The sequence below is a fragment of the Camarhynchus parvulus genome, chromosome 14 (assembly GCF_901933205.1).
Source record: "Camarhynchus parvulus chromosome 14, STF_HiC, whole genome shotgun sequence".
In the NCBI taxonomy this organism is placed as follows: domain Eukaryota; kingdom Metazoa; phylum Chordata; class Aves; order Passeriformes; family Thraupidae; genus Camarhynchus; species Camarhynchus parvulus.
This window is the reverse complement of record NC_044584.1, coordinates 5,680,527-5,707,318: the sequence shown is the minus strand read 5'-3', so window position 1 is coordinate 5,707,318 and position 26,792 is coordinate 5,680,527. Positions and strand designations below refer to the sequence as shown.

Below are 26,792 nucleotides of genomic sequence, written 5' to 3'. Positions count from 1 at the left end.
GGCTCTGTACAAATCACCAATGGGACTGCTAGGAACGTGCCTCGAGCTGTTTTATTTTCCAGCATCAGTCACATTACATGGTTATGACAATGGGAAGATGCCACCAGCTCACATCCCAGGCAGCAGACCAAGAACTTAATGTTACAACTCACTTTAAAAGTTTGTTGACCAATCACACAAAGCAAGAGCATATTGACAGTAGTTCTATCCAACCGCTATAAGTAGAGGTACCTTTGGTTAAAACAATGTTTGCTTATTTCAAATACCTGCTGTAAGCCTTGAAACACAATGCACAGAGCTCCGCTATTAAGCTTAGAACTTCCCAATATCTCGCTAGATATACTTTTCTGCAGCCTAGGGAGTTATTCTAGACAAGTGTTAATACACAGACCATTGTTCTATTTGTCCTTACTTTTCTACTTCTTACATCGTTTTTCTGCTGACCAATCTCATGGCTACTGCTTAGCTCTAATCACAGTTCTGCTGTCTCTGAGGCCTGCCTTTTGCAGCTTTCCCAAAACCCTCTGATTTTATAGATCCCCATAGGGAGGGAGGGAGGGAGGGGTTGTTTGCCCCCAGAAGATTGGGGAGTTTTGCCCAGATTGGTGAAAGTCACGGCCGTTTGCCGTGTGAGGAAGTGGAGTGAATGTTCCTCCTCCACAAATTTCAGTGCCTGTCTGCACACTTGGGCACATACAGGCAATTCCCAGGATGAGAGAGCTTAAGGTCAGCGCAGAAAAGCCAGGAGGAAAACTCCTTTTCCCTCCATGGTTTCCTCCCAGCACAAACCAAGGCAAACTGCCTTCCTCCTCCTCCTCCTCAGTGCAGCCCTGCCTGCTTCGCCTGCCTCTGGCTGGTGGCACTGCTGTGCTCCCCGAGAAGGGATTGGAAGGATGAACATCCCTGTCCAGCAGCTCGCAATGCCATGAAAGCCCAAGGCAAACAGCAGTCAGCTCTGTTTGCTTTTCAAAGGCATTAGGTTGACTAAGCAGCTTAGCAAGGGGGATGGTGGCTGTGCCTGGGCGTGAGGTGCCTTCACGGTCTGCTGCCTTGATTTGAACATGATCTCGCAGCTCTGGAGCAGAGGAGTGGGATGGATAAACAGCAGCAGAAATCCACTCTGCCTGCTGCCTCTGCTCCCTGTGTGTGCCCAGAGCTGCCCTCCCACCCCCCTGCTGCAGGCACGGCTGCCAGAGCAGCAGCTCAGCCCGATCCTGGCATCGGGTGAATGTCACAGCCTCTGTGGGAACTCAGAGCCTTCCAAAGGAATGGTGGAATTAGCTTGGAAGGGACCTTGGAGATCATCTCATCCCATCTCCTCATTCCAAACCCCCTCATCCTTTGTTCCCTGATTTCCCCTGCAACAGGGCTGTGGGACCGTCACCAGAGCTCAAGGGAAAATGTTTAATTCCCCAACACAGTGTAAATTCAAGATACAGCCCCAAAACACCAGGCGGGCTGCAGGTCTCATCCTTACAGAACACCTGACAGCTTCTCCAAGACATCCCAAATGGCTGGTGTGGTTGGAAAAGATCCCTGCTCCTCCTCTGAGGGGTCAGGGGTAGCTGGACTTGTTCAGGTTATGGCTGTCCAGTGAGATGGTTTGGCAAGGGCTTCAGGGAGGCAGGAAAACCCTGGATCCTGGTACATCCCTGTTTGCCCTTCCCATGGACTCACTGTCCCTGGCTGTTCTGCTGTCCCTGCCCTGCCCCAGCACTGCACACCCCAGCTCTGTTCTCCTCCTGCCTTTCTACTCATTTCCCACCTCCACCACCCTCCTTTTCATTTTCCAGCAGTGCCTGTCCCCAATATCCTACATGACCCCAAACTGAGCTCAAGGCTCAAGTGGTACTGACAACACCAAACCTGTGGGATCAACCCTTGTCAGGGCCATCCCCTCGATCCTTGTGGGTCCCTTCCACCCCAGAACATCCCACCACCACCTGGAAACCAAGACCCCACAGCGCCCTGTGTCACTTGTGGGCCACAAGAACCTACCAAGGACTAGGACCAAGGACCTACCAAGGACTTCTGGTCGTAGCCCGTGGGGTCCAGCGAGGCGTTGCTGCCTCTCCTCGAGTCCCCGAGGGCGTGCAGGGAGTCCAGGTGTGGGGAGCACTTTGGGGTGGGCATCGGGGTGGCGGCCGTGCGCAGGATGATGGGTGGGGGCATGGCCCCCCTGCCCTCCAGGTGCCCGTTGGGGGTGACAGCCAGCGAGTACATCTTCATCTCTGCATGGAAAGGGGACAGGGTGGCACAGTCATGTTTTATGAAAATTCCCTTTCCCCAGGGTTTTGCTGCTGGGAAGCTGAGAAGCCTCAGAGAAAAAGGAAAGCAATAGTTATCTGATTTGCTTCTCCTGTGTTTTGCTGCTTTGGAATGTGTTTGGAGATTGTTTATCCTACAGGTGATTGTTTCATTGGTTTCATGTGAATTGTTTTGACTTATTGGCCTATCACAGTCAGGCTGCGTCGAGACTCCGGAAAGAGTCACGAGTTTTCATTATTATCCTTTTAGCCTTCTGTAAGTATCCTTCCTGTATTCTTTAGTATGGTATTCTTTGATACAATATAGTATCTTAAAATAATAAATTAGCCTTCTAAGAACATGGAGTCAGATTCATCATTCCTTCCTGCCACCCCACAAATACAATACCAGAGGACAGCACGTGAGGGGACACTGCTCCTGGGGACCTCCAGGACTCTGCCAGGTGGAGCTGTGGGCAGTGAGATCCCCCCAAGGTGTTGAAAGGCATCAGGTGAATGCCATGACATCTTAAGGGGCTTTTGGGAACCCAGTGTCCTCCAAAGAAATTGTAGAATTATGGAATGGCTTGGCTTGGAAGGGACCTCTGCTTCCCCAACAAGTGGCTCTGCTGCCCCTTCCTCAGCTGAATTCCATCTGCTCCCCACAACCAGCCTCTCCTTGGCTGAAACAAATCCTAGTTTAGAAGCATTTGGAGAGATCCTCACAGACCCCAAGCTGGGAATCAAAGGAAGCAGGAACTGAAGAGGCTCCTGTTTGCCATCATTCACTGTTAAAATGTGTGATCCCTTTTTGTCACCCCTCTGGCTGCAAAGTGAAGGCTGTCACCTCCAATTCCATGTTTTTGGTACACCAGAGCAGTGTGGGCCTCCCCTCAAATCGACTGCCAGACCCTCCTGGAACACAAATGAGCAGCAACATTTTCCATCCATCAAACCTCACCCAAATGCATTTTGTGTGGGAAACCAAAAGGAACAGATGAGAACTTGATTGATTGGAAAAGCTGCCGAGAAGTGGGGTGAGAACATTGCTGTCAGCAAAGCACTCTGTGCTAATGGTGCAGGAGGAGGGAGGAGACACAGCTAAAAATTCTTGGGGAATGTTTAAATTAGAAAAACATCTGTCTAAAGGAAATATCAGTGCTCATTTAGCCTCCCCTACACTTTGCAGAGCTGCTCTGGTGGCTTTGCAGTCAGATTAATTGCTAAATTAACTGGACTCTTCCATTGTGGAAGCAGAGCTGCAGCTCCCAGATTCCCAGGAAAACGCAGACACAAAGCCCCACCTGTTGCTCTGAGGTCTTTCAGCTTCTCAAACTCGTCCTCGAAGTTGGCAGATGTCTTGTCCTCATCTGTGTCTGACCTGTTGGCATCTCCCTGCAGAGAGGAGGAGGGTAATTAACAGACCCAATTCATTAGGATTCCTCAGCAGCTCTGAGCTGCCTCTGCTCCCTGTGGGTGGTTTATGCCAAATTCCCTCTGAGCCCACCCTGGGAATGATCCCAGGCAAGTCCCTCTCCCTTGTTTTCACTCATGTGGACAGAAAGGACCATGCTGTGGTTGTCACCATGTCCCTGCCGTGTCCCTGTGCTTCCTACACTGCTCCAGGAACAGCAAATCCCAGGGGAAAACATCCCAGAGCAGCTGGAATTGCAGGAATGACTGAAAATCCTGGCATGGTGGGGGCTCCTTGTTTGCTCTCTCCATGATCCCTGATGAAAGCACTTAGGGTTTGATGTCAAAGGGTGTCAGAGGGTTTTAATTCTCTGTTTGACAGCACTTTCAAATTGACTTAGATCTGGAAAGCCTGATTTGCTCTCTCTGTGCTGGCTGGGATTGTTTTGGGAAATCTCTTGGCAACCCGACGCAGAGGGCATGAGGCCAGTTTGCCTGGCAGCCCTGCAGCAGCTCAGGACAGGGAACAGCCACCCTCACCCCGCCTTTCCTCCTGGGAGCCCAGCTCGTTTTGGACAGATCTGCTACCAGAAATGATCAGCCTGGGACAGAGGAGCCATCCTCAGGTTCTCCTTCCTCGGGGAGGGATTCCAGCAGAATGCCGGCGGGGCTCTGGCTGGATTCCTCAGCACTGCAGAAATCTGTGCAAACTGACAGCAAAGGGCTGCATGGAAGGGCTGATCCCAGAGAAAGGAGCACAGTTCTGTGCCTGGTGCCTGGACAAACCCCCCCAGTTCCCAGAGGCACGGTGCTGAAGCGGCAATGAACTTCGCTCTGCTGTGATTTATTGCCAAGTGCTGCAGCCAGGATGACTGAACGGCTCGAGCTCCCTGATTCATCTTTGTTTCACAGCAGAAACACCAGTGCAGAGCGGATGAAAGATCTGCACAATTTTGGGAGGTTTGCCTGCTCTCCCAGAGCAGCTCTGGGGGGGATTTCAAAATGACATGGGAACGGTGTAAACACAAATATGCAATTATGGCCCTGTTTGAAGTCTGGCTACTTGTACTAAACACAAATGTACTAAAAATGGGTTTGTGGCCATTTAAGTCTGTTCTCTTCTAGGAAAACTCCTGGCAAACTTGCTCCAGAGGCAGATCAGGAGCTGGGATGAGGCTGAGAGCGTGTGCTGTGCTTCACAGGACGATTTTAGTGCCCTTGCTGAAGCCCTGCTGATGGTTCTGAGTCAAGAGCAGCTCTCAGCTGTCCCAGGAGTCCCTCTCCAGATAAATAAAAGAAACACCTGAGCAAATGGAGGAAAATTCCCCTCGGTGCTTCCCGTGACTGCTCAGAACAGCCCCTGTCAGAGGCAAAGTCAAAGAGGTCAAACCAAGAATTCCCAGCGTAGCAGCAGAGCCAGGGATGACAAAAGCAAACTCAGCTCCAGGAGAATTTGGTTTGGTGGAAGGTTCCCTAGCTGTGGCAGGGAGTTTGAACCAACTTTAAAGTCCCTTCCAAGCCAAAGCATTCCAGGATTTTATGATTTCCCAGTGCAAGGCTTGAGGGGAGCCCTGGCAGCTGAGAAGGGTTTTGTGTAATGCCTCTCCCTGAGACAAGTGACAAGCCCATAGGCCTGATGTCAGGATTGATAATAAATGGGAGTGGAGACCAAAATGTGCCCTGCAAATGCCATGCCTGTGGTTGCTGGCCCTTGGGGTGAATAATCCAGGCTGGGAAAAGCAGAGCTTGCACACATTTAAATCATGGTCTGTAACAGCTCTGAAAGGAGCCATTAGGGCTGGGCAGGGAAACCACAGCTTGTCTGGAGGAGCAATCAGGCACTCAGAGAGCTCTGGCTTCACATCAGCACCGGGTTCAACCTCCCAAGGGGCAGGGGAAGAACGGGAGCTGCTCCCTGCAAAGATCCCTAAAGGAGAAAACTTCTTCCACCTCAAAGCATCGTCCTGAAGATCTGAGAATTCAATGTCAGGAACCTGGGAACAGCTTTAGAGCAGCTGTGCCCCTGGCTGTAAATATTCCAGAAGGGACAGAGTCCCAAGGAAAGGACAGGGCTCATCCTGCCTGGTCCTCAGGGCTGGAGCTGGGTGGAACATGTGGAATCACAGGACAGAGCCATGGACAGCACAGCCCCATTGGGGGAAAGTCCTGCTTAGAGCCCTGAGCTCCCTTCAGGACAAGGCAACCAGCCCTCATCAAGGGAAGCCAGCTGATTTATCTGTTGGGATTTTAGTAAAACTTTGGGATGTATTGAAAGCCTGATTCCCAGCACACAGAAACACAAACCATGGGGTATATGGGAGATTTGGTGAGTAAAATTAATGCTAAATTATTTCTTCTAAATCAGAGTTCTGGTCCCCCAATTCCCATTCCACATCCAGTTTGGCTTTAACTGCAAAGATTGATCCAGGAGAGCTTCACCACAGCTCTTGTGCATCCCTTAAATTGTGCCCGCCACAGATCTTCTGCACCCCTTAAATTCAAATTTAGGGATGGTAAAGATTGATCCAGAAGAGCTTCAGGTGCCCACCACAGCTCATCTGCACCCCTTAAATTTAAATTTAGGGCTGCAAAGATTAGTTCAGAAGAGCTTTGCATGCCCAGCCCAGTTCATCTGCACCTCTTAAATTTAAATTTATGGCTGCAAAGATTGATCCAGAAGAGCTTTAGGTGCCCACCACAGCTCATCTGCACTCCTTAAATTTAAATGCAGGGCTGCCTGCATGGGTAGATGTTTTCCCTGCCATGGATTATCCCCACAGCTCTCTCCCCTTCCCTCAGCCTGGATGTCTCACCTCTGCCTGGAATCCTTCCACCAGGATGGCCACCAGGAGGTTGAAGAGCACATAATTGCCAAAGGTCATCAGGGCCACGAAGTAGAGGGCGGCCCAGGAGGAGGTGGAGGCCATCCCGTTGTAGAGCACCACGTTCCAGTCCTCCTGCGTGAGGATCTGCAGGGAAAGGGGAACCCTCAGCTCCTCTGTGCGCTGAATTCTGCCATTTCCCCCTCCTCCTGACCTTTCCACTGGCAGCTCTCATGAGATGAGGCAGCAAGAATTGCCTTTGTTCAGCTCTCTGCACGTGATGTCGGATCACGTTGTAGAAATTTGCCTTTATTTAGATCTTTGCACCTCTGCTGGCCAGGCCTGCCCTCCCTGCAGGAACTGCCCTGCCCAGAGAGGACAGTTGAGATCCAAGATATCCCCAGGTGAAGGATGCACTGTCCTAATCCCATTATTTCCTGGAGGTGTTGCCTCCTTTGATAACCATCAGAAGATAACAGACCTGAGGCCTCAGATCTTGTCTCCTTTCAGGCTGCTCTTTAGAAGGCAGCTGGAGCTGAAGGAAAGGGTAAGGGACAGGATATTTAATGAGATAAATGACATTGGGTGGCTCCAGAACCTCAGGGAAGTTGTTTCCTTCAGGTAAAAACATTGGGAAAAAAAAAAACCCCATCACTGCAAAGCTTTGCTCTGAGGGATCTTCCTCAGGGATTTTCACTCTCCAGCTTCAAAAATCTTAGAAAAACGGATGACAGGCTCATGTTCCACATTAATTCTTGCCATGAAAACAGCCTCAAACCCCCTGAACCAAGGTGGCTTTGGGGACAGGAGTGCTGCACTGAGTCATGCTGCTCAATAACCTTCCTGGGACACAGGACTGAGCCTTTGTGCTCCGTGCCAGCTGCATTTCCCAAGGGACTGGGAGGAGAAATGCAGCAATTCATGTGTTGGGAAGGGAAAAATGGGAAGCTCTGAGGCTGGGGCTGATTTGTCCTTGTTCCTTTGTGAGAATTTATATCCACAGGGAAGGCTCTGGCCTGTTTCCACCTTGAGTGATGCTACTCTGCTTTTAGGAAACTTTATTTACACTTGTTGCACTCAGATTCCAAAGCCTGAGCTTTGAAACACGGAAGTCTAATTTTTATATTTAAAATATCCTTGAAGCAGCATTAACCATGATTCCTCTGTTGTGGAACCTGCCAGGCATTTCAGGCACAAACCAGGCTGCAGAGGAAACACAACTTTTTATATCAAGGCTGCCCCAGCACCTCCAGCTCTGATTTGGGAGAGGATCTGTCACCCCCAGAATTGTTTGCAAAAGGCAGTGAAGGAGACAGAGATCTGCAGAGTAGGAGCAGGATGGGCAGCAAAAAGGAAAATAAGAGCGGATGCCCTCCTTTTACTGACAAGAGATAAGGACAGTGCTGATTTTGAGTAGATTTCTTCTCCATCAGGGCTTTTAAACCCATCTCTACCCTAACAACTCTTCACTCCAAATTTGACACCTCCTGGAAGAGTTTCGTGGAATAAAAACTCCTCACGTTCCCCCTTAAAACACCCCTGAGGACGCAGAGCTTACCTGGAACACGGTCACAATGGCCCAAAGCAAGGAATCAAAATTCTTCCTGTCTGGAACCGTGTCTCCCGTGTCGGTTTTCAGGCTGAACTTGCACCCAAAGAGATGCATGCCAAGGATGCTGCAGTGGGGAAAGAGGCAGATGGAAGAAACACCTGGGTGAAATGTGGTTGCAGGGAGGATTGCAGGGGTTTTATGGACACTTTTCCCACTCCCAGTGGTTTATTTGACCCCACAATTTGGTTCTCCTGCCTCACATTTCATTCCAGTTGTCTGCACTGAAGGAAAATCCAGAATTCTCCTTTGTCTGGAAAAATGACAAACCATGTTGCCAGCTCCCTGTTTCCAAGCAAAGGATTCTGAGGGGTGTTAAAGGGTCAAACAGACAGAAATCTTGGAATCTGCACGACTTCCACCCCAAATCTAACACTGGTATGGTTCAGCCAGTGACACAGCTCAGGAGCCTCTAAGGGGCAGTGATTGCCCATTTGTGTCCTTCATTCACCTCTGGAATGATGGCATTCCATGAAAAACGGGCCAGAAAGAGTTAAATATCCCACTGTGGGCACTACCCCTGATGCCTCAGGTTTTGGCTTTTTATATTTTCACATTCTGTGCTGCTTTAGTGTGTGGGTCTGGCTTCACATCAGAGGATGGCGAGCTCTCTGCACAGAGCAGGGAGACAAAACAATTCTTTCTCCAGCTGGGGACCAAGGACAAATGATCCAAACCTCAGCCCCACGAGCACAAACAACGTGGACTGAGGAGAGAAAAACAAGAAGGATGGGACCTAAAGCTGTAATTGGACAATTAACTCCAAAATGCACATGGATCAGAACTTATAAAAATGAGAGACCCCATGACCAGGCGTGCATTTTGTGACCATTTTGTGTTCATCTTGGGTGTAGCCCTGACGAGGCCCAAGGTGGATCCATTGAGGCCTTTTCATAAATCCCTACTTTATTCTTTAACTCTGTCCAGCCTCTGTTCTATTCTTTAATTCTTCCAGCCTCTGTTCTAGCCCAGCCTTCCCAAGGCATCACCCCCACACCGGCGGCATGTCCCCATCCCCACCCACCCATCCTGAAGCAGAACAAGGCCTCGAGGAAGAGCTGAAATACCTGAAATACCAAGAAATACCTGAAGATGAAGATGAAGAGCATGAGCAGCATGCAGAAGGTGGCCACGTTGTCCATGGTCTTCATGAGCACCACGAGCTGGCGGCGCAGGGCGGGCATGAAGCGCACCAGCTTCAGCACGCGGAGCAGCCGGAACGTCCTGAGCACGGACAGGCCCCCGTCTGACTGCCCAATGATCTCCCAGACACTGTGGGGACATGGGGACACTGCTAGCACCAGCAGTTCTGCTCCCTGGCAGCTGATCCCCCCAGGAATCTCCCCTTTTCCTGCTCCTGGAAGCAGCTTTGCTCCCCAGAGCTGCGGTCGCGCCTTTGGGGGCATGGCTCGTCTGCTTTACAGCTGGTTTTGGGGTCAATTCCCCAAAATTTCTCCTTAATTCCCTTTTTTCCCCTGAGGTTCTTCATGTCTGCACCACTACAATAATGTGGATCACAATTTTATCCCAGGAATATCCATTCCTATGATATAGCAGTATCAGCGCAGCTCTATTCATTAAAACAAAATCCAGCATCTCTTAAGAGAATTAGGGAAACGAAAAACCACTGCAAGTCAATAGGATCAATAGTTTTGAGGTATTTTTCTCCCTTTAGAACATCCAGAGGGATTTTTGGGGGGGTTGGTTTGATCAGACCACAGAATGACCTTTGATCAGAACCTTGAACCTTGTCTGGATCAAAGGGATGTGCCAAGGCCAGCTCTCCTGCTTTACATCTCTGTGTCCCTGGAATTCTTTGCCCCAAATTACTGATTGAGGGGTGACCAGAAAGGATCCCAGCACTGAGGTGTGACTGGGACAGTGTCCCCTGAGAAGCACAGCAGAGCAGGGGCCCCCTTCCCCTCCTGCTTGCCCAATTCCAGCCCAGCTGGGGTCATTTGGGAGAGGAGGGCACTGCTGGGGTAGGGACACCCCAGGACCCCTTTCCCAGGAGCAACCATGCTGCACTTGAGTGGAAAATCCACCCCAATGCCAGATGTGTGGCATAAATAGATTTTCCTCTCCATCTGCCAGGTTGATTTACTTTGGACAGCCCTCCTAAGGACAGGAATCCAAAAGTCCAGCACAATTACAGCACACCCCAACCCTGGATGAATCTAAAAGTCCAGCACAATTACAACACACCCCAACCCTGGATTAACACATGGAATCACAGAATCACCAGGTTGGAAGAGGCTTTGAAGACCATCAAGTCCAACCCAGCCCTAACATCTCCTCACCAACCAAACCATGGCACCCAGTGCCACATCCAATCCTTTTTTAAACACATCCAGGGACGGTGACTCCACCGCATCCCTGGACAGCCAGTTCCAGTGCCCAACCACTCTTCCAGCAGAAAACCTTTTCCTAACACCCAACCTGAATTTCCCTTGCCATCCCTGATCCCCACCCCACTCCCCAGCAGAAAAGCCACAGTGAGGGAAGGACCTGATGACCACGATGATCCCATCAAAGATGTTGTAGGGGTTCTTGATGTAGCCAAAGATGCCAAAGGCCAGGAGCTTCAGGAGCATCTCCAGGGCAAACATGCTGGTGAAGACGATGTTGCTGATCTCCAGGGCGTTGGTCAGCTCGTCTGGCTGTGGGCAGAAAAGCAAAGTGGTCAGAGAAAATGGGAAATGTTCCTTCTGCTGGGATTTGTGCTCCTTCTGGAAAGCCGTGGAGGAAAAAGAAATGTCTGAGGGAACAGCAGATGAACCTCCTGGAGTTCCCTGTGAGTTCTACTGGGATCACAGGATCCCAGCCCGGTTCTGGAGCAGCTGGAGAACAATTGTGCCCAACCCAAAATAATTCAAGCTAAGCAAAGGAGAGGGTTTGTTCACTGTTCCAAGATAAAATTATCCAGGCTGGAATCTGCCTGGATTCACATGGATCACTCTGCTTTTACTGCACTGACTCCAGCAGAACTTTATGAACACTGCAAAAATAGGAATATCAGATATTTCTGTATGTGATATAGGAATATCAGCTCTATTCATTAAAACAAAGCATTTTGCTTCCAGACATCTCCTAAGAGCATTAGGAAAAAAAATACACCTAAAGTCAGTGGGATCAATAGTTTTATGTTTTTTGAGGTACTTACCTCTCTTTGGGAATTGCCCCCCAAGACCCCCAAATGGTGTTTCCTAAACCCAGCAGATTTTAGGTGCCAGCAGCATGGCCCTGAGTGCCAGGACTGCACTCAGGATCTCTGAGTTTCTCTGGGTGTACAAGGTTTTAATGGAGCCGAAACCCAAGATTTTTCCATGCCCCTCTTCTATCCCAGCACCACATTCCCTCGGGCTTCCAGACATTCCATTCCTTTCCTGGGAAGTGCAGCAAAGCCTGCCCAGCATCCAGGCTCCCCAAAAATATGGGAAAAGGTGGGATTGATCTGCTCCCTCCCTGGAGCTGCTCCTTCCAACAGCACCTGTCTCTGCAATGAGCATTTCTAGTTCCAGGCCTGCTCCTTTGTGAGACAAAATGAGCCTTTTTCATTTCCTTTTCCTCAGAGTAATAACATTGTCTGGGAAAAAGTGTGATTTTCATATCTGACTCATCTCCTGGACTGATAATAATTCCCTTTATTCACCATCCCTCGTTAGGGGGGTAAAAATCGGCTGGTTGGAGGGGATGCTGTAGCACTACTTGAGGCTCTGTAACACATCCACACTCAGCAAATCCAACCCTTGGCAGTGGAAGGAGAGGGTGAAAGAGTTAACTGGGATTTGGGAAGAGCCCACACATCCCCTCCAGCCCGTGGGCTGCTAATGAGCCATCATTCACTGCTAAATTACTCCCTGCAATCGTCTGTCTGCTGCTCAACCATTTATCCAGGGGAAGAGCACTCAGAGCTCCAGGATCTAATCCATAAACTCCGATTGCCATGGGATACCGGGGAAGGGCTGGGAAATTTGCAGGGCCCGGTTCCCTCACATCAAGCAGAGCTCATCCATCCTATTCCTTTCCCTCACAATGCCAAAACTACCTGGTGCTGTGGTTTGGAATTAAAAAATTAAAAATCAAATAAAAATTTAAAAAATATAAAATTAGCAAACCAAAGCCACTACACAAAATTAGTATTTCCACCACTGGGTTTCCAACTGAAACCCAGTTTCCAAACTGAAAATCAGTATTTCCACCCAGTTTCCAACTCACACCTGGGGAGAGGCAAAAAAAAACCAAAACAAAACCTCATCAGAGGCTCAGGGCTGCTCTGGGATGGAATTTGACCAGCTCTCCACAGAGACTGATCCCAAAATAGCCCTGCAGGCTCCCAGGCTGTCCTGCTCCAAGCCACAGCGGGGACAGGACACGGTGCTGGCACCGTCCCCAAGCTCTCTGTCAGGAGCTGGCACGTTCAGGGTCCCCCCAGGCAGGGCTGGAGAGGGAATTCTTGACAAGGAGCAAAATAACTCATTAAAGTCTGGTGTCCCTGCAGCTCCTGGAGCAGGGTGTGGGTGGCAGGCTGAGGCTGGGAAATGAATGACAATTGTCAGCAAGGAATCACACACAATCCCAGGATCTCTGAGGTGGGAAGAGACCTCCAGGACCATCGAGTCCAGGCTGGGCCTGATCCCCACCTTGTCCCCAGCCCAGAGCACTGAGTGCCACCTCCAGGAATTCCCTGGACACCTCCAGGGATAGGAACTCCAGACCTCCCTGGGCAATTCCAGTGCCTGACCAGCCTTTCCATGAAGAAATTCCTCCTGATGCCCAACCTGAGCCTCCCTTGGCACAGCTTGAGGCCATTTCCTCTCATCCTGTTGCTGATTACCTGGGAGAAGAAGCCACCACCATTCCTGACAGGAATCTGCAGCTTGCTGGAGTTGTTCTGTTTTTCCTGCTGTCCCCCAGCACTTTTTTCCTGGGAAACATGGAAAACCTGCCCGCTGCTGTCCCCAGAACCTCGTCCTCTCCCATGGAGCAGCAGCCTCATGCACTGAAGGCAAACCTAGCGTGGGGTTCTCCAAATCCCCCTTGATGCTGCCAAGAGTTACAACTTTATCATGAAAATTGGGCTTCCTGGTGGTCACTTCAAATCCCCAATCCTGGAATGATGTGGATATAGAAGCACAGAATGGCTAAGGTTGGAAAATACCTCAAAGATCATCGAGTGCATCATGATAAGACAATCTCAGAGTCATCACAGAAAAAGTCAGTGTTGAGTCTGAAAAGCTGAACAACCCCAAAAGCACCCTCAAAGAAATAAAAGGAATTTGTACATTGTTACTCTCTAAAATCCCAAGTTTCCTTAGGCAAACCCAAGATCCTCCTGTGGAGCGCTGAGCCAATCCTGAATTCATTTCCCAATTTCCTTTGACAATTTGCGCCCTTTTTGCTTTGTCTCCAGCTCCGTGACTTTTGCTTCCTATTGAAGTGTGGGAGAAAAATCTGCAGCGATCTGTCAGGGAGGGGAGAGAGGCCACGAGGGACGGGGACAGGAGAGGACAAGGAGGTGGCCTGGAACGTCAGCAGCTGTGCCCAGGAGCTGATCCAGCAGATTGGAGCGCGGCAGGACGCCTGGGAAAGGTTGACAGACGGCTGACACTGCAAAATCTCACCTCAGGGATCTTCATTATCCTTTTGGGATGGTGTTTGGAGGCAGGCAGCACTAATGTGATGACAGGGCCAGCTGTGAGCAGGGATGTTGGAGCGGGATCCTGCTGGGACACCGGGCAGGACCCGCCGGGCACCGACAAGGACGGATGGCCCTGAACGGCGGCCAAGCCCTGCTGGGAGCTTGGGGATTGTTGGAGAGGATGCTGAGGAGCAGATGAGCCAAACATCCACTGCTCCAGCCTTCCAGTGTAATTATCTTCCCCTGACACCAACGGGAGCCGGGGAAACGGGGATATTTTTATGCCTTCTGAAATGGTTTATTGCTCGCAGCGCAAATTTCCCGCTCGCTGACGAGCACAGATCCACGAGGAGGGTCAAGGAAGGGACACTCAAGATGGATTTGGCCATTCCCCTGCAGTCAGCCACTAGGAGCCACTGTTGATTTTGTCTGAATTAAAGGCGGTCCCAGAGCAGGAATTTTTCCAGGAGTCTTTTTCTCCGGGTGAAACAAATTGTTGATTTGCTGAAACCAAAGCTTTTCATGGCGAGGATTATTTTTGTCCAACTTTCTGGCTGGGAGAAAACGAAATTGCAACAACGCTTTCAAATTGCTGCAATGTCTCGTTTTGACCTGCTCAGAGCTGGAAACTTCAGGCTTTTGGCTCCAGCAGTGGTTCTGTCATGAGATGCAGCTCGGGTTGGGATGTGTAACAAAGCTTGGCAGCAAAATGAGGCACTTCCAGGAGAGTTGGTCTAAAGTTTTTGCTTTTTGCTAATTTTTATCGAAGCCTCAACAATTCTGGCAGGGAAAATACCTGCCCTCCGTTGGGCTCCAAGCTGCAGCAGGAAAAAATTCCTTTTTCAAACACAAAGAGGGTGAGCACGACCCCCCCAGCAGCTTTGGGGATCTCCTCATCTTCTGCTGCTGCAATTATTGACCTTTACATCAGTCCAGGATTCCAGGGCCAAAAGGTCAGCAAGTGGAATTGCAGGAGGATCCAGAATGCTCAGGAATCCCCAGAATATGGGAGAAGATTGGCAAGGCTGGCATGAGGATCCCCCAGGCTGGATGTGGAGGCTGGAATGGGAACGGCCATGCTGGAAACTGTCACCAAAAACCAGCACAGAATGGTTTAACCCCAAGTCCCACTGGCAGATCCCAGGGAACGCTCAAAAAAAGTTCAGATTTCAGTCTAAACTTTACAATTTCAGATTTAAATCATCCTTGGCCTGCAGGGTTAAATTTCTCACTATTCAAGGGAAGAGCAGGAACTGTGTGGGATCAGTTTGGAAGATTTCAGCATCCTTGAGTTTAAATAAGAGCAAGCCCTGACTGCAGGCAAAACACACCCCCTCTCTGCCCATTTTCAAGGCCATTTTTATGCTGCAGAATATTCCAGCGATTCCAAACTATGCTTTTATTAGTGACAAAACTCAAACAGTTCATTCCAAGTTCAGATAAACAGACAAAAAAAAAATTAATCCTTTCCTAAATAGTTTAGGTCTGAAAATCCTGGGAGCTGAGAATCTGCCACGTGTGGTTTTAGCAAGGACCCCAGAGCCTTCCTGGAACCACGGAATGCAATAAAAGAGAAAAAAGAGAAACCCATCATGGTCCAGTTATCGATGGCTCCTCCAAGCAGACAACGAAGGGTGGAATTTGCAGCCTCAGATTCTCTTTGTGCACCTGAATTCCTGCAGTTCTCCAAGGACTGGGATCTCTTTGTGCCTCTTTTTCCTCTCGCCCACCTTCTCCCTCATCTCCTTTGATTGCTGCATCCACCAGCTGCTATTTTACATAATTTAGGCTCGGTCTCAGCAGGACAACTGAACACCTTTCTGCTCTGAAGCTCAGAAATAATCACACCTGCATCCCTCACAGAGGAGAAAAGGTCTCTTCCACACCACCTCCTTCCTGCTGAATGACCAGGGAAGTTTCCAGAGTCAAAAATGTTGTTTTCCTTCAGAAATCCCCCTCCAAAGCAGCTCAACTTTTCCTGAGCTGGGAGATCTGAGAGTGGCAGAGCCCCGAGGAGCAGTAAACAAACCCAGAACATTGAGTCTCATAAACATCCTTTGCACTTGGGTTGTTTTTTCTCTTAGTCCCGAGCCTAAAGCTGTCAATGGGACTTGCAGCACTTGTTTATGTTGGCTTTTCTGCTTTAGATGTTGCATTCAGCCCACAGAGGCTCTGACCAGGCACAATAATGATCTGTCAATCCCTGCCTGGCTCCGGGGCACTCCTGCTTCCTCCCCTCACCTCATTTTTGGGCAATTATAATTCTCCAATTACCAGGTTTTCCACTGCCACAGAGTTCACCTGTTCTGCAGCCCCTATTCTGTCAGGGAATAAAAACCCACAGAGAATGCAGAGAGAGGAGAAGGAGCCCCGGGACTTTATGGAGCATCCAGTGCCACCTAGGGCCACTTTCCACCATCCCAGGGTGCCCCAACCTGGCCTGGGACACTCCCAGGGATCCACAGCTTCTCTGGGAATGCGTGCCAGGCTTCCCCACCCTCCCGGGGAGGAATGTGAGCATTCCCAGGAGAAGAAAGAGGGGAGGAGGGATCTGTGACATCTCTCAGTGCTCGGTTACACACAGCAGGGACAGGCTGCCCTGCTCTCCTCAGTCTGCTGGGTTTTATTTCCAGCTGTGTCATTCCCCTGCCTCTGGAGCAGCCTGGGCAAAAAGCTCCTTTTCCAGGGACTTTCAGGAGGCAGAGGAAGCAGAGCTGTCAGGGGATGTAAGTGACACCCCAGAGAAGATGAAGGCTCTGTTTTGACCTTTATTTTTCTCTCCTTCCTTGCTTGTCAAAGATCAAACCGAGCAATTCTGATATTTCTGAGGTAAGTAAACAAGCCAGCAAAGCAAACAAGCAGAACCCCCCGAGCAATTGCAGACCTGGCTGCTTCCTCCTCTGCTTTCCCTGCCTTTAAAAAATCAAACCCAAAAAACCCCAGATGTAACACAAGTGGGCTTTTCAACTCCTGCATCTGAAAATATCTCCTGTGTAAACCATTTGGATGAAGTTTATTTACTACAAGATTGGACTCTTCACGTCTGAAAATCAACTTCAAACTGGTTTAGTCCATCTAGACCACAGGAATTGCCTTCCTTTATGTGATAAAATGTCCTAAAAAAAAAAAAGGGGTTGGGTGGTGTTTTCCCAGGCTCATGAGCACAGTTCAAAGTTATTTCTGCTCTCTGGCCTTGGAAAGGGATCAGGGACTTGAACCAGGATATCCCAGCCCTGGAAACTGAGATATTTTGCTATTTTGGGGTGCAACTGCCCCAAATTTAACAGCCAGACACAACCACAACCTCTCAGAAGCACAAGTCCTACTCAAGAAGGGGTTCTCTGTTATTAAAGCCTCTCCTAGAAGTTGTGGCTTTAAGGAGTTTGTGCTTTCCACTGGGGAAAAAAAAAAGTGTCACTGAGAGATTTCCAAATGGGCTCTGCTTCAAAGTAGGCTGGAAACAGAAGGAAAAAGAGATCTCCTCCTTGTGCCTGCTGATGGATGTTCCCTCTCTGGGTTTGGAATGAAAAATGGGGAATTTATTCCCTCAGTCACCTCCACTCTCAGGTTTTATGCCTCCCTCTAAATGGGATCCTTCATGTGGAGCGATAACAATTTAATTGAAGATAACTGATGGTAATTTTTCCTCCTTTCAATTGACCTGCTTGATCTCCTAATGCTCTGCAGAGTTCCTTTTAACTCTCTGCTCCATGGTTAATGATTCCATTCCCAGATGCAAAACCCCGCTCCTTCCTGGAGCTGCCAAAGGGACACTGGGGGGTGGAGGAAGCACCAAAACCCAAACCCACAGAGTTCAGCTTCTCCTGCAGTGACCAGATTCCAAATTCAGGCACTCCCCAAGATTTTTGTGCCAGTCCCTCCCACTTCAGGTTTGGATATTGGGAAGGAATTGTTCCCTGTGAGGCCCTGGCACAGATTCCCAGAGAAGCTGGGGGTGTCCAAGGCCAGGCTGGACATGGCTTGGAGCACGCTGGGATGGTGGAAGGTGACCCTGGAGGTGGCACTGGATGAGCTTTAAGGTTTTTCCCAACCCAACCCATCCCAGGGCTCTCTGTCTCCAGGATGGGAGTGTTTTCTCTGCAGAAGAATCCCTGGATGCCACATTTCCCTGTCCTGCAAGAAGAGCCACAGAGCAGAGTTTGCTTTCTGGGATAATCAACTTCCCTCAGAAGCTTCCCTGGCAGGAGATCCCACGTGGCAGAACATATTTGCAGTATTACTTTCCCATTTCTCAGTTTCATTCAGCAAAATGCAATTTCATTTCCAGTGACATAAATGCCAAGCAGGATTAGATCAAGTGCTGCCTGCTCCAGCCTCTGGAGGACGGGACCAGGGCAATCTGAAATGTTATCAGCAGAACAGTTCGGGAAAGCAGGGCAATCAGCTGGGTTATATCTGGGTGGAGGATCACTTGGACTGACAGATGGCTCAAAAATAAGCCTTAAAATGAGAAAAACCCACCCAAACCCTGTAAAACAATGCCCCAAAGCAGGCCAGCAGCGCTCAGGTTCAGTTATTAAATGAGAAGTCACAGCAGGAAGGAGCCAGCTCTCCAAACAAGCAGGGAATGGCTCCAGCAAAGCCCCAGGAGCAGCTGGGGGAACTGGACTCTGCACACTGGTGCCACTGTCAGGAAAAAGAGCGAAAATGGGAATGTGGCTGTGCTGAGGCCAGGGAATGTGTCCTGTGCTGGGTGCAGGGATCATCCTCAGGAGCATCCCAGGGGATGCTCTGGCCTCCTCCCAACATCCCAGAAGCTGTCACTGGAGCCTTTTCCCTGGAAATAGGAGCAGGTTTCTCCCTGCTGCCATCCCACCCTGCATGGCCTTGGCTCCTTTAAAAGCCTCTGGCCAAAATCCAGGGAATTCATCCAGCCTGAATCATTCCCATCCATATGCTGAGCAGCACCAGTGGATCTGCTGGCCAGGACAGCTCAGAGCAGGGCCTGGCCTGACTCTCATCCAAGAAATTTGGCTTCTCCCTCACCATAAAAAAATTACATTCACACAAGGCATTCTATCCACACGGCTCCTGCCCACTGCAAAGCTGTTCTTGACCACGCTCTGTGCTGAAGTCAATAATTAATGGCCCCAAAATCATCAGCACAATGCATGAAATCAGCCGTGTTTGGCTGGTTAACCACAAAGAATTAATTTTTAAAATATAATGCAGAATTCCTACTGATTTATGGTCCTTTAAAACATATATTAATAAATACAGCTTTATATTTAGGCTGAAGATATCTCAAATCTTATTAATTCAAAAGAAGAACGAGGCTCTGTCTTTTCCTTTTAGGTGTGAGCTGAGTCCTGGGATATGAAGAGCTGGAATATTTAAGACTGGGATACACACAAAACCCGTGGAATTTGCTCTTTGCAGGCAAAAAGGAACAACAGAGACCCAGCCTGAAGGAATCTGCACAAGAAATGCAGGTTAATTATGGATTTTTCTTGGGAAAATCCTCCAGCCACTCCCCACAGGTGCCCAAGAGCATCACAGGTGGCACCACATGCACTGAAGGTGGCAGGACACGCACACAGACAGAGCAAAGAACCATTTCCCAACTCTTTGATGACACTTTAGCAACGATTCCACGATCTTTATCCAGCTCCTGGCTCCCTGCAACCCCGGGATCAAAGACCTTTGGGTTGTCATTAGCAGGCAAACCCAATAGAAGTTGTTTACTTCGGCCGAGTTAATGGCACTGGAAATATTTAATCAAAAAATGGACACACTCCCCCCTATTACCGCCAAGATGATTCAGAAGGGGCCACTTAAATCTGGTTTGTCAAGCCATTACTCATCCCCTGCTAATAGAGCTTTATGGAGAGTCCCTTTGAAAAATGCACTTTGGTGATCCGCGGGCACCGGGAGATGAAACGCATCAGGGGAGCACAGCAGGGGCTGTGCTGGGGAGGAAGGTGGGCATCTGTTTAGTCTGTGTTTCAAAAAAAAAAAAAAAAAAACCCTTGGCTTAGTCATCTGCGCAGGCCAGGAGAGGAGCTGGAGAGGCTGGAGGGGGAAATGAGTTCAAGGAGAGGGTAATTCCTGAAAAAAACACCAGCCAGCCGCTGGGCCCGACCTCTGAGTGCCCAAGTGGGATGTGAAGAGATGGGAGAAGGCTGGGAGAGGTTTTAAAAGTTTGAAGGGTCTTGGAATAGGAGGAGGAAATGGAAATGTTGGAGGACAGCAGGAGAAAAGCTGGGGGTGTGTCTTGTTTGGGCATGAGGAGTTCTTTATGGGTTTTCCTTTGGGGAACTGAATCCCAGAATGGTTTGGGTTGAAGGGACCTCAAAGCCCATCCAGTGCCACCCCCTGTCATGGGCAGGACACCTCCCACTGTCCCAGGGTGCTCCAAGCCCTGTCCAACCTGGCCTTGGAGACTTCCAGGGATCCACAGCTTCTCTGGGAATTCACACAGCTTCCCACCCTCACAGGGAGGAATTCCTTCCCAATGTCCCATCTGTCCCTGCCCTCTGTCAGTTTGAAGCCATTCCCCCTGTCCTGGCACTCCAGACCCTTGTAAAAGATCTCTCTCCACCTTTCTTGCAGATTCCCTTCAGGCACTGAAAGGCCACAATTCACTGACCCCAAATCCTTCTCCAGGCTGAACAATCCCAATTCCAGCTAATGCCAATTAACCAGGGCTGTTCACCTTCTCAATGCCAGGAAACCTCTGAGCGCCCTGACATGGCATCACTTGATGCTGCCTTAGAGCCTGGGCATGGAGCAGCTGAGTTGAGCTCTATGTACTGTGATTCTTGTGACACTGGATCAAGAAGATCCCTTGGGATCTCAGGATCCCCTAGGGTGGGAAACTCACGTTTTCCACAGGCTGATGAAGTTCAGGGACATCGAGTGGGGACAGCACAGGTGGAGGAACTTCCAACCCTTTTATCTCCCAAAACTGGACTGTGTCGTAGACATCCTTTTCACTAAAATCCTTTCTTTAAGATTTTTTTCCTTCTGGGAAGCTGAGGCCCCAGAAACAAAAGGTAAACAATCAGTTATCTGCTGCTGCACAATGCAGCAGGCGTGTCTGGATTGGCCCAGCTTGCATGTTTATAATTAATGGCCAATCCAGAACTGAGATCTCTCGGACACAGTCCGTTTGTTATCATTCTTTACTTTTCTTAGCTTAGCTTAGCAGCTTCTGGAAACTCTCCTTTCTTTTTCTTTTTAGTATAGTTTAAATAGATGTATATATCATAAAATAATAAATCGAGCCTTCTGATCATGGAGCCCATCTACATCTCTTCCTTCATCCCAAAAACCCTTGTCATCGCCGTCACAGGACTGCCTCAAGTTTGATACAGCTTCCCAAAGAGACAAATGCTCCCAAACTGCTGAAGATCCCAATGTTTAGCAGCACAGAAATGATCATCTGCAAACCCACATCTGGAACCCGGGCAGCAGCTCCTCCCTGCTGACATCAAACACAGAGCCAGGAGAACAAATCCAGGGGAAATCCACCTTTCCTCCCCTCCCAAAACAGCCCCAGCAATCATCCTGAGCTCCTCTTTGTCTAGGAAAGCACGAAGCTGTGAGAGCCCAGGGTGCTGCAGCCCTCAGCCAAGGCAGGCAGATGGGAACCTTGGAGCTCCCCGTGAATTATTGATCTCTCCTTTCAGCCACCAGCGCCAGACTAAAGCAGCAATTAAAGCCCATCCACCAGGATCAGAAGGGGAAAGCAGAAAGACAAAAAGGTACAAAAGCAGAGGCCATGCTTGCCAGCAGCCTCCAGCACGTGCAGCTGGCACTGGGAACCAGGGGTTCTCCTGAAGCTCCTGCTCCATTTTACCTCGGGAATTCTGGAAGCGTGGAATGCCCTGAGCTGGGAGGGACACACCAGGATCAGAATCCAGCTCCTGCCCTGCAAAAATCCCACCCTGTGCATCCCTGGGAGTGTTGTCCCCACTCTCTGGGGCTGTGCCATTCTCTGGGGAGCTGCTCCAGACACCCTCCAGGGAAGAACTTTTCCCTAAAATCCAACCCAAACCTCCCCTGGCACAGCTCCAGCAGGGAGCAGAGCCCTCAGGAGAAGCTGCAGACCACTTGTGACTGAGGGATTTAAAAATAAAACCCCATAAAAACACATAAAATAATTAAAAATAAAAATAAATATTTAAAACAACAATAAAAATAAAAATCAAGAATAAAAAAATAAAAATCAAGAATAAAAAAACAACAACAAGCACCGACATCCCTCCTGCTCCCTGGGATGAGAGGAGCTTGTTCTGCTGAGGCAGGGAGGGACAGCAGAGGCCAGGGAGGAATTCCAAGGAAAAGGGAAGGACTCCAGAGGTCAGGGAGGAATTCCAAGGACACCAGAGGTCAGGGAGGAATTCCAAGGAAAAGGGAAGGACTCCAGAGGTCAGGGACGAATTCCAAGGATACCAGAGGAATTCCAAAGCAGAGCTGCCCTTCAGCACACTGGGACACTGCACTGAGTGAAAGCCTGGAATTTCCAAGTGGGAGCAAAAAGCAGCAAGAGAGCTCAGAGTCTGGAGATGGCCCAGTGCTCCCACATTTTCACCTTCTTGACAAAAAAAAAAACAACCTCCAATTAAATAAAATTCTATGAAACCACCACCAATATTCACAGAAATCACTGTGCTGGATTTGCACTGTGCTTCTCTTGCCATGTTTAATCCTAACATTGGGAAAAGAACAAAAAGGTCTGGAAAACAGAACTTCAAACTGAGAAGGTGACTTTCCATGGGATTTTTCTGGTTCCTTTTGCAGGAATGATGCCTCACCCCCAAGCCTGCCCTGCTTTTCAGTTTGGTTTTATTGTTATGGGAACAAAATGATACAGGAAAAAATAAAAAAAATCAGCGGTTCCAATTTGGTATAATGACATAAAATCCCTGCTAAAATAATGAAATTCAGCTGGATTAGCCCTAATAACAGCAGCACTAATTAAAATTATTGCAGTTCACCATGACTGTGAGCTTGGTGAACACCTGAGACTCTCCCCAGGCAGGAGTGGGTGAGTTTGGGTTTGGGGGTGGTTAGTTCAGCCTTGGTGAGCTGGGCAAAGGGGGCTGTTAAGGAACACTAATTACCCACCACTAATTACAGCAGCAATAACAACACCTCTCCAATCACCCTGCCGGGCTCTGCCAACCCCTGCAGGTCCCACATCCAGGAGGGACAGCTCTGACAAATAAATAAACCAGGATTTCACTGGATTCAACCCCCTGCAGGTCCCACATCCAGCTGGGGAGGTGATGGCAGCAGGGACAGCTCTGACAAATAAATAAACCAGGATTTCACTGGATTCCCCATCCCTGGCAGTGCCCAAGGCCTGGAGCAGCCTGGGGCGGTGGAAGGTTCTTGCCCATGGAACAAGATCCCTTTCAAGGTCCCTTCAACCCAAACCATTCTGGGATTATTTCTTTTGCAACTTTCTCTCTTCCATGCCCCAATCAAGTGGTTTTTTTTCCTGTTTTTTCCCAGCCCTGCTGTGGCTCTGAGTGGCAGAAGTGAAGCAGGAAGAGCCACGAGGAGCAGACCCACAACCAGAGCTGCTCCAAAGCCCCGCTCAGCCCAGACCCCACGGCTGCTCCAGGGCCTGGATCCACCTCCTGCTCCCAGGGAAAAGCCAAACCAATCCAAATCCTCCAGGCAGGGATGGAACAGGCAACACCAGGTTGAATCTGAGAGTGGGAGTGAGAGAATTCCGATTGCAGCTCCTGCCTGGTGGCTTTCATAAACTCCTAAAGCTCCACCACCAACCAGCCCTGTGCAAACCCCGAGCCCCCGAGGAAGCCACGAGCTCCCAAAAACTCCTGCCCTGCTGGAAATGCTCCTGGCGGGCTCCCAAAGCAGGCAGACCAGGCTGAAAGCTGCCAGATGATTTTATCTGTGGCATCCACAGCGGATCTCCAGCAATTATTTGCTGCAAGCCAGGCTGGAGGAGGTGGCGAGAGTTTCCATGGCAATGAGCTGGCATTGCCTTGGTGACCACGGGCTGCTGGTGCTGCTGAAGCACCCTGACCTCTGCACAGCTGAGCACAGCACGGAATTTCCTCCTTGCCTGCCTAATGGTGGCTTTTATTGGAGCTCAGCCCTAGCCAGGAGTTGCCTCAGGTGGTTGTGCAGAGCCAGGGAAGCATCCTCAGCTCGTGGCAGCCAACCCTGAATTAACCTGTCCCTCAAGCCAGCTGCAAACCAAACCCCAGCTCCAACCCTGGCTGCTCCTGAGCCTCAATCCACCCAGCTAGAAAATGAAACAGAGGAGACCCAGCACTTCATTAGCCCAGGCATCAAAAGCAAATTAATCTATCAGCGTTTAAAGCCTTTAAGAGGGGTCACGCTGAGAGACAGATGTGTTAACAAGGTGCAGGAGTGGCTGGCACATCAAAACGCAGCTTTGCAGTTTCCTCCCAGGTGAGGAGTTCATCCAGATTTCTGTGGGAGAGTCAGAGCTGAGTCTGTCTCCCTCCAAACCACCTCCAGATAAAGTTTGTGTTAGCATCAAAGCCTCATCCTGAGCTCACATGGCAGGAAATTGTTTTAGCTCTGCTTTTGAGAGCTCCCAGAGCTTCCTCTCCCAACTTTTCTGGTTGGACCATTCCTGCCCCAAAAACCTGATCCTACCGAAGCATTCCTTGAGTTCCTTTTCAAATCCAAGACCTGCACTCCACAACCCCAAAGTGGTTTCCATGGAGATGCTAAAAAACCCCCAAAGACACCTTGGCAGGGCAGAAGTTTGGGGAGCACCAAAGGCTGGGAGAGAGGACTGAGGAAGGAATTAGGGACCTGCTGCCCCTGAGCTGCAGGGAACAGGCTCCAGTTTGGCTCCCAAAACAGAATTATGGAATTATGGGATGTCCTGGTTGGAAGGGACCCACAGTGACCATCCAGCCCTGCACAGACCCCCAAACACCCCCACCCTGGGTATCCCTGGGGTGGTGTCCAAACTCTCCTGGAGCTCTGGCAGCCTCAGGGCTGTGCCCATCCTCTGGGGAGCCTGGGCAGTGCCCAGCACCCTCTGGGGGAAGAACCTTTTCCTAAAATCCAACCCTGACACAGCTCCTGCTGTTCCCTGGTTGCAGGAGCTGCAGATCCTCAGGAGTTTCCCCTCAGCCTCCTCCTCTCCAGGCTGAGGCACAGAAATGTCCATGGACATGGCCAAAACTTCACATCCTGTTGACACAACTCCCTGGAGCCACACAGAGCCCAGAGCAGAGTGCAGTGACCCTAAAGACACACAGCCACATGTTCTAACAAGTCCTTCTACTCCAAGCACACCATTCCCCAGTAGATTTGATACTTTCCAGGCCAAATTCCTTGTTTAAACAAAAGCCAGGAGCTATTTTGTCTCCTTTCAGCAAACCTCCCTTAAAATCTCCCAGCCAGGATTTCACACTTCAGCCACAGGAGTGAGGAAGCACAAAGGGACAGTGCCAGCGTGGCAGGGGACACTGGGCAGCCTGGGGGACAGGCAGAGCATCTCTGCCTTCAGCCACAGGAATTGGGACATCTGGAGAACACACCAGGAATGTTCTGGAGCATCCTGCTCCTCCTGGTGAGTGCTCACCCCTGGGATTTGAGCATATGGCTGCTGCAAGCCTGCCCAGTGCCACTCTGGTTTTTTTTAACCATCAAACCAGTCCCCCAGGCTCCCCAGCCTGCATTTCCCCTCCCTATCAAACGAGGGGAAAGAATTCAATTTGGGGTTTCGAGAGTTTCCAGCTAAGAGATACAATTAGAAAAATATTCACTGCAGATGATGATAAATAACCCTGGGCTGGAGAACCTCAGCAAGGATCTGTTCTTCAGGCGGCTGTGATGACACAAAGTCTTCTGCAGGGCTGTTTTACAAGCTTTCCCCTGAGCCCAAACTTGTTAACCTTCATTTCCCTGCCTGTTTGCAGAGGAGTGACAGCTGCAGCCATAAATCCAGCACTCAGGTTTCCTGTCAGAGTTAAAAAATCAAATATGGATGAAACCCTCGGCTGTTACACCCTGACGAGCAAGAAGGAGGGGAAGGAGGAAAAAAAAAAAAAAAAGGAGTGGGAGGAAATTCAGAGCTTTAAAATAATTTCTGAAACACAAAAGGACTTGTGCGAGTCGGGTGGGAAACATGCACTGCATGGTTTCCTTCCCTCGTTACCTGTCTGGAGTCTGAGCCTGCCTGTCCATCACCCTCTCCAGGTTCAGCTCAGCCTCAGGAGCAGGGAAAAGCTGTTCTGGGAAGGGAATGAGCTGAGGAGCATCCCCCAGCCATCAAACCCCCCCTTCACTGCAGCCAGGGAGTGATTCCTGCTGCTCTGGGGTGGCTGTGTGTGCTGGGAGCCTGGCAGGGATGTAAATCCCATCATTCCAGCCTGGAAACGGGGGGACACAGCCAGGGAGAGAAATGGGAACAGCCTTTAGGTATCTTCCAGAAGTGCTTTTGGGGGTTCTGAGTTGTTCCCTCCATCACCCCCGGCTCTGATGCTTCCAGAGGCACAAACTGGGATTTCTGGCTGTGCCCACCGTGCTGAGGAACATCCCCCAACCATCAAACTCTGCAGCCAGGGAGTGATTCCTGCTGCTCTGGGTGGCTGTGTGTGCTGGGAGCCTGGCAGGGATGTAAATCCCACCATTCCAGCCTGGAAAGGGCGGACACAGCCAGGGAAAGAAGCAGAGAAATGGGAGCAGCCTTTTAGGTATCTTTCAGAACATTTTTCAACTTTCAGTTGAAAACTTTCAGTTTTGGGGGGTTCTGAGTTGTTCCCTGCATCACCCCCGGCTCTGATGCTTCCAGAGGCACAAGCTGGGATTTCTGGCTGTGCCCACCGTGCAGCTCAGCCCCTGGCACACACGGCAGGGGGACCTGGCAGCAGCACAAGCAGCACGTCAGGAGCTGCTCCAGAGCCACCCGAGCTGCTGATCTGTGCTCCTGGCAGCTCCCAGCGCCAGGGAGGGCTCTGCAGCACACACAGGTCACTGTCAGGAGATAATTGCCCAGCAACCCACGCTGTTCTCTGCCTCTCTGGCCCAAAAATCATCTCCACAAACGACTTTCAACTCTTTGTCCTCCCAGC

General features: G+C 49.9%; 1 protein-coding gene across 3 annotated transcripts in view; it reads right to left on the bottom strand.

Moving 5' to 3' along the window:
- CACNA1H (calcium voltage-gated channel subunit alpha1 H) overlaps nt 1–26,792 on the bottom strand; it is a 153,294-nt gene that overhangs the window by 38,805 nt on the left and 87,697 nt on the right. For all 3 annotated transcript variants that reach the window (XM_030958025.1, XM_030958027.1, XM_030958026.1), the window contains exons 11-16: nt 10,599–10,750; nt 9,177–9,362; nt 8,040–8,157; nt 6,473–6,628; nt 3,551–3,641; nt 2,023–2,231 (exon numbers count right to left, since the gene is read on the bottom strand). In XM_030958025.1, coding sequence (XP_030813885.1) covers nt 2,023–2,231; nt 3,551–3,641; nt 6,473–6,628; nt 8,040–8,157; nt 9,177–9,362; nt 10,599–10,750 — 912 coding nt within the window. The remainder of the gene's footprint in view (nt 1–2,022; nt 2,232–3,550; nt 3,642–6,472; nt 6,629–8,039; nt 8,158–9,176; nt 9,363–10,598; nt 10,751–26,792) is intronic.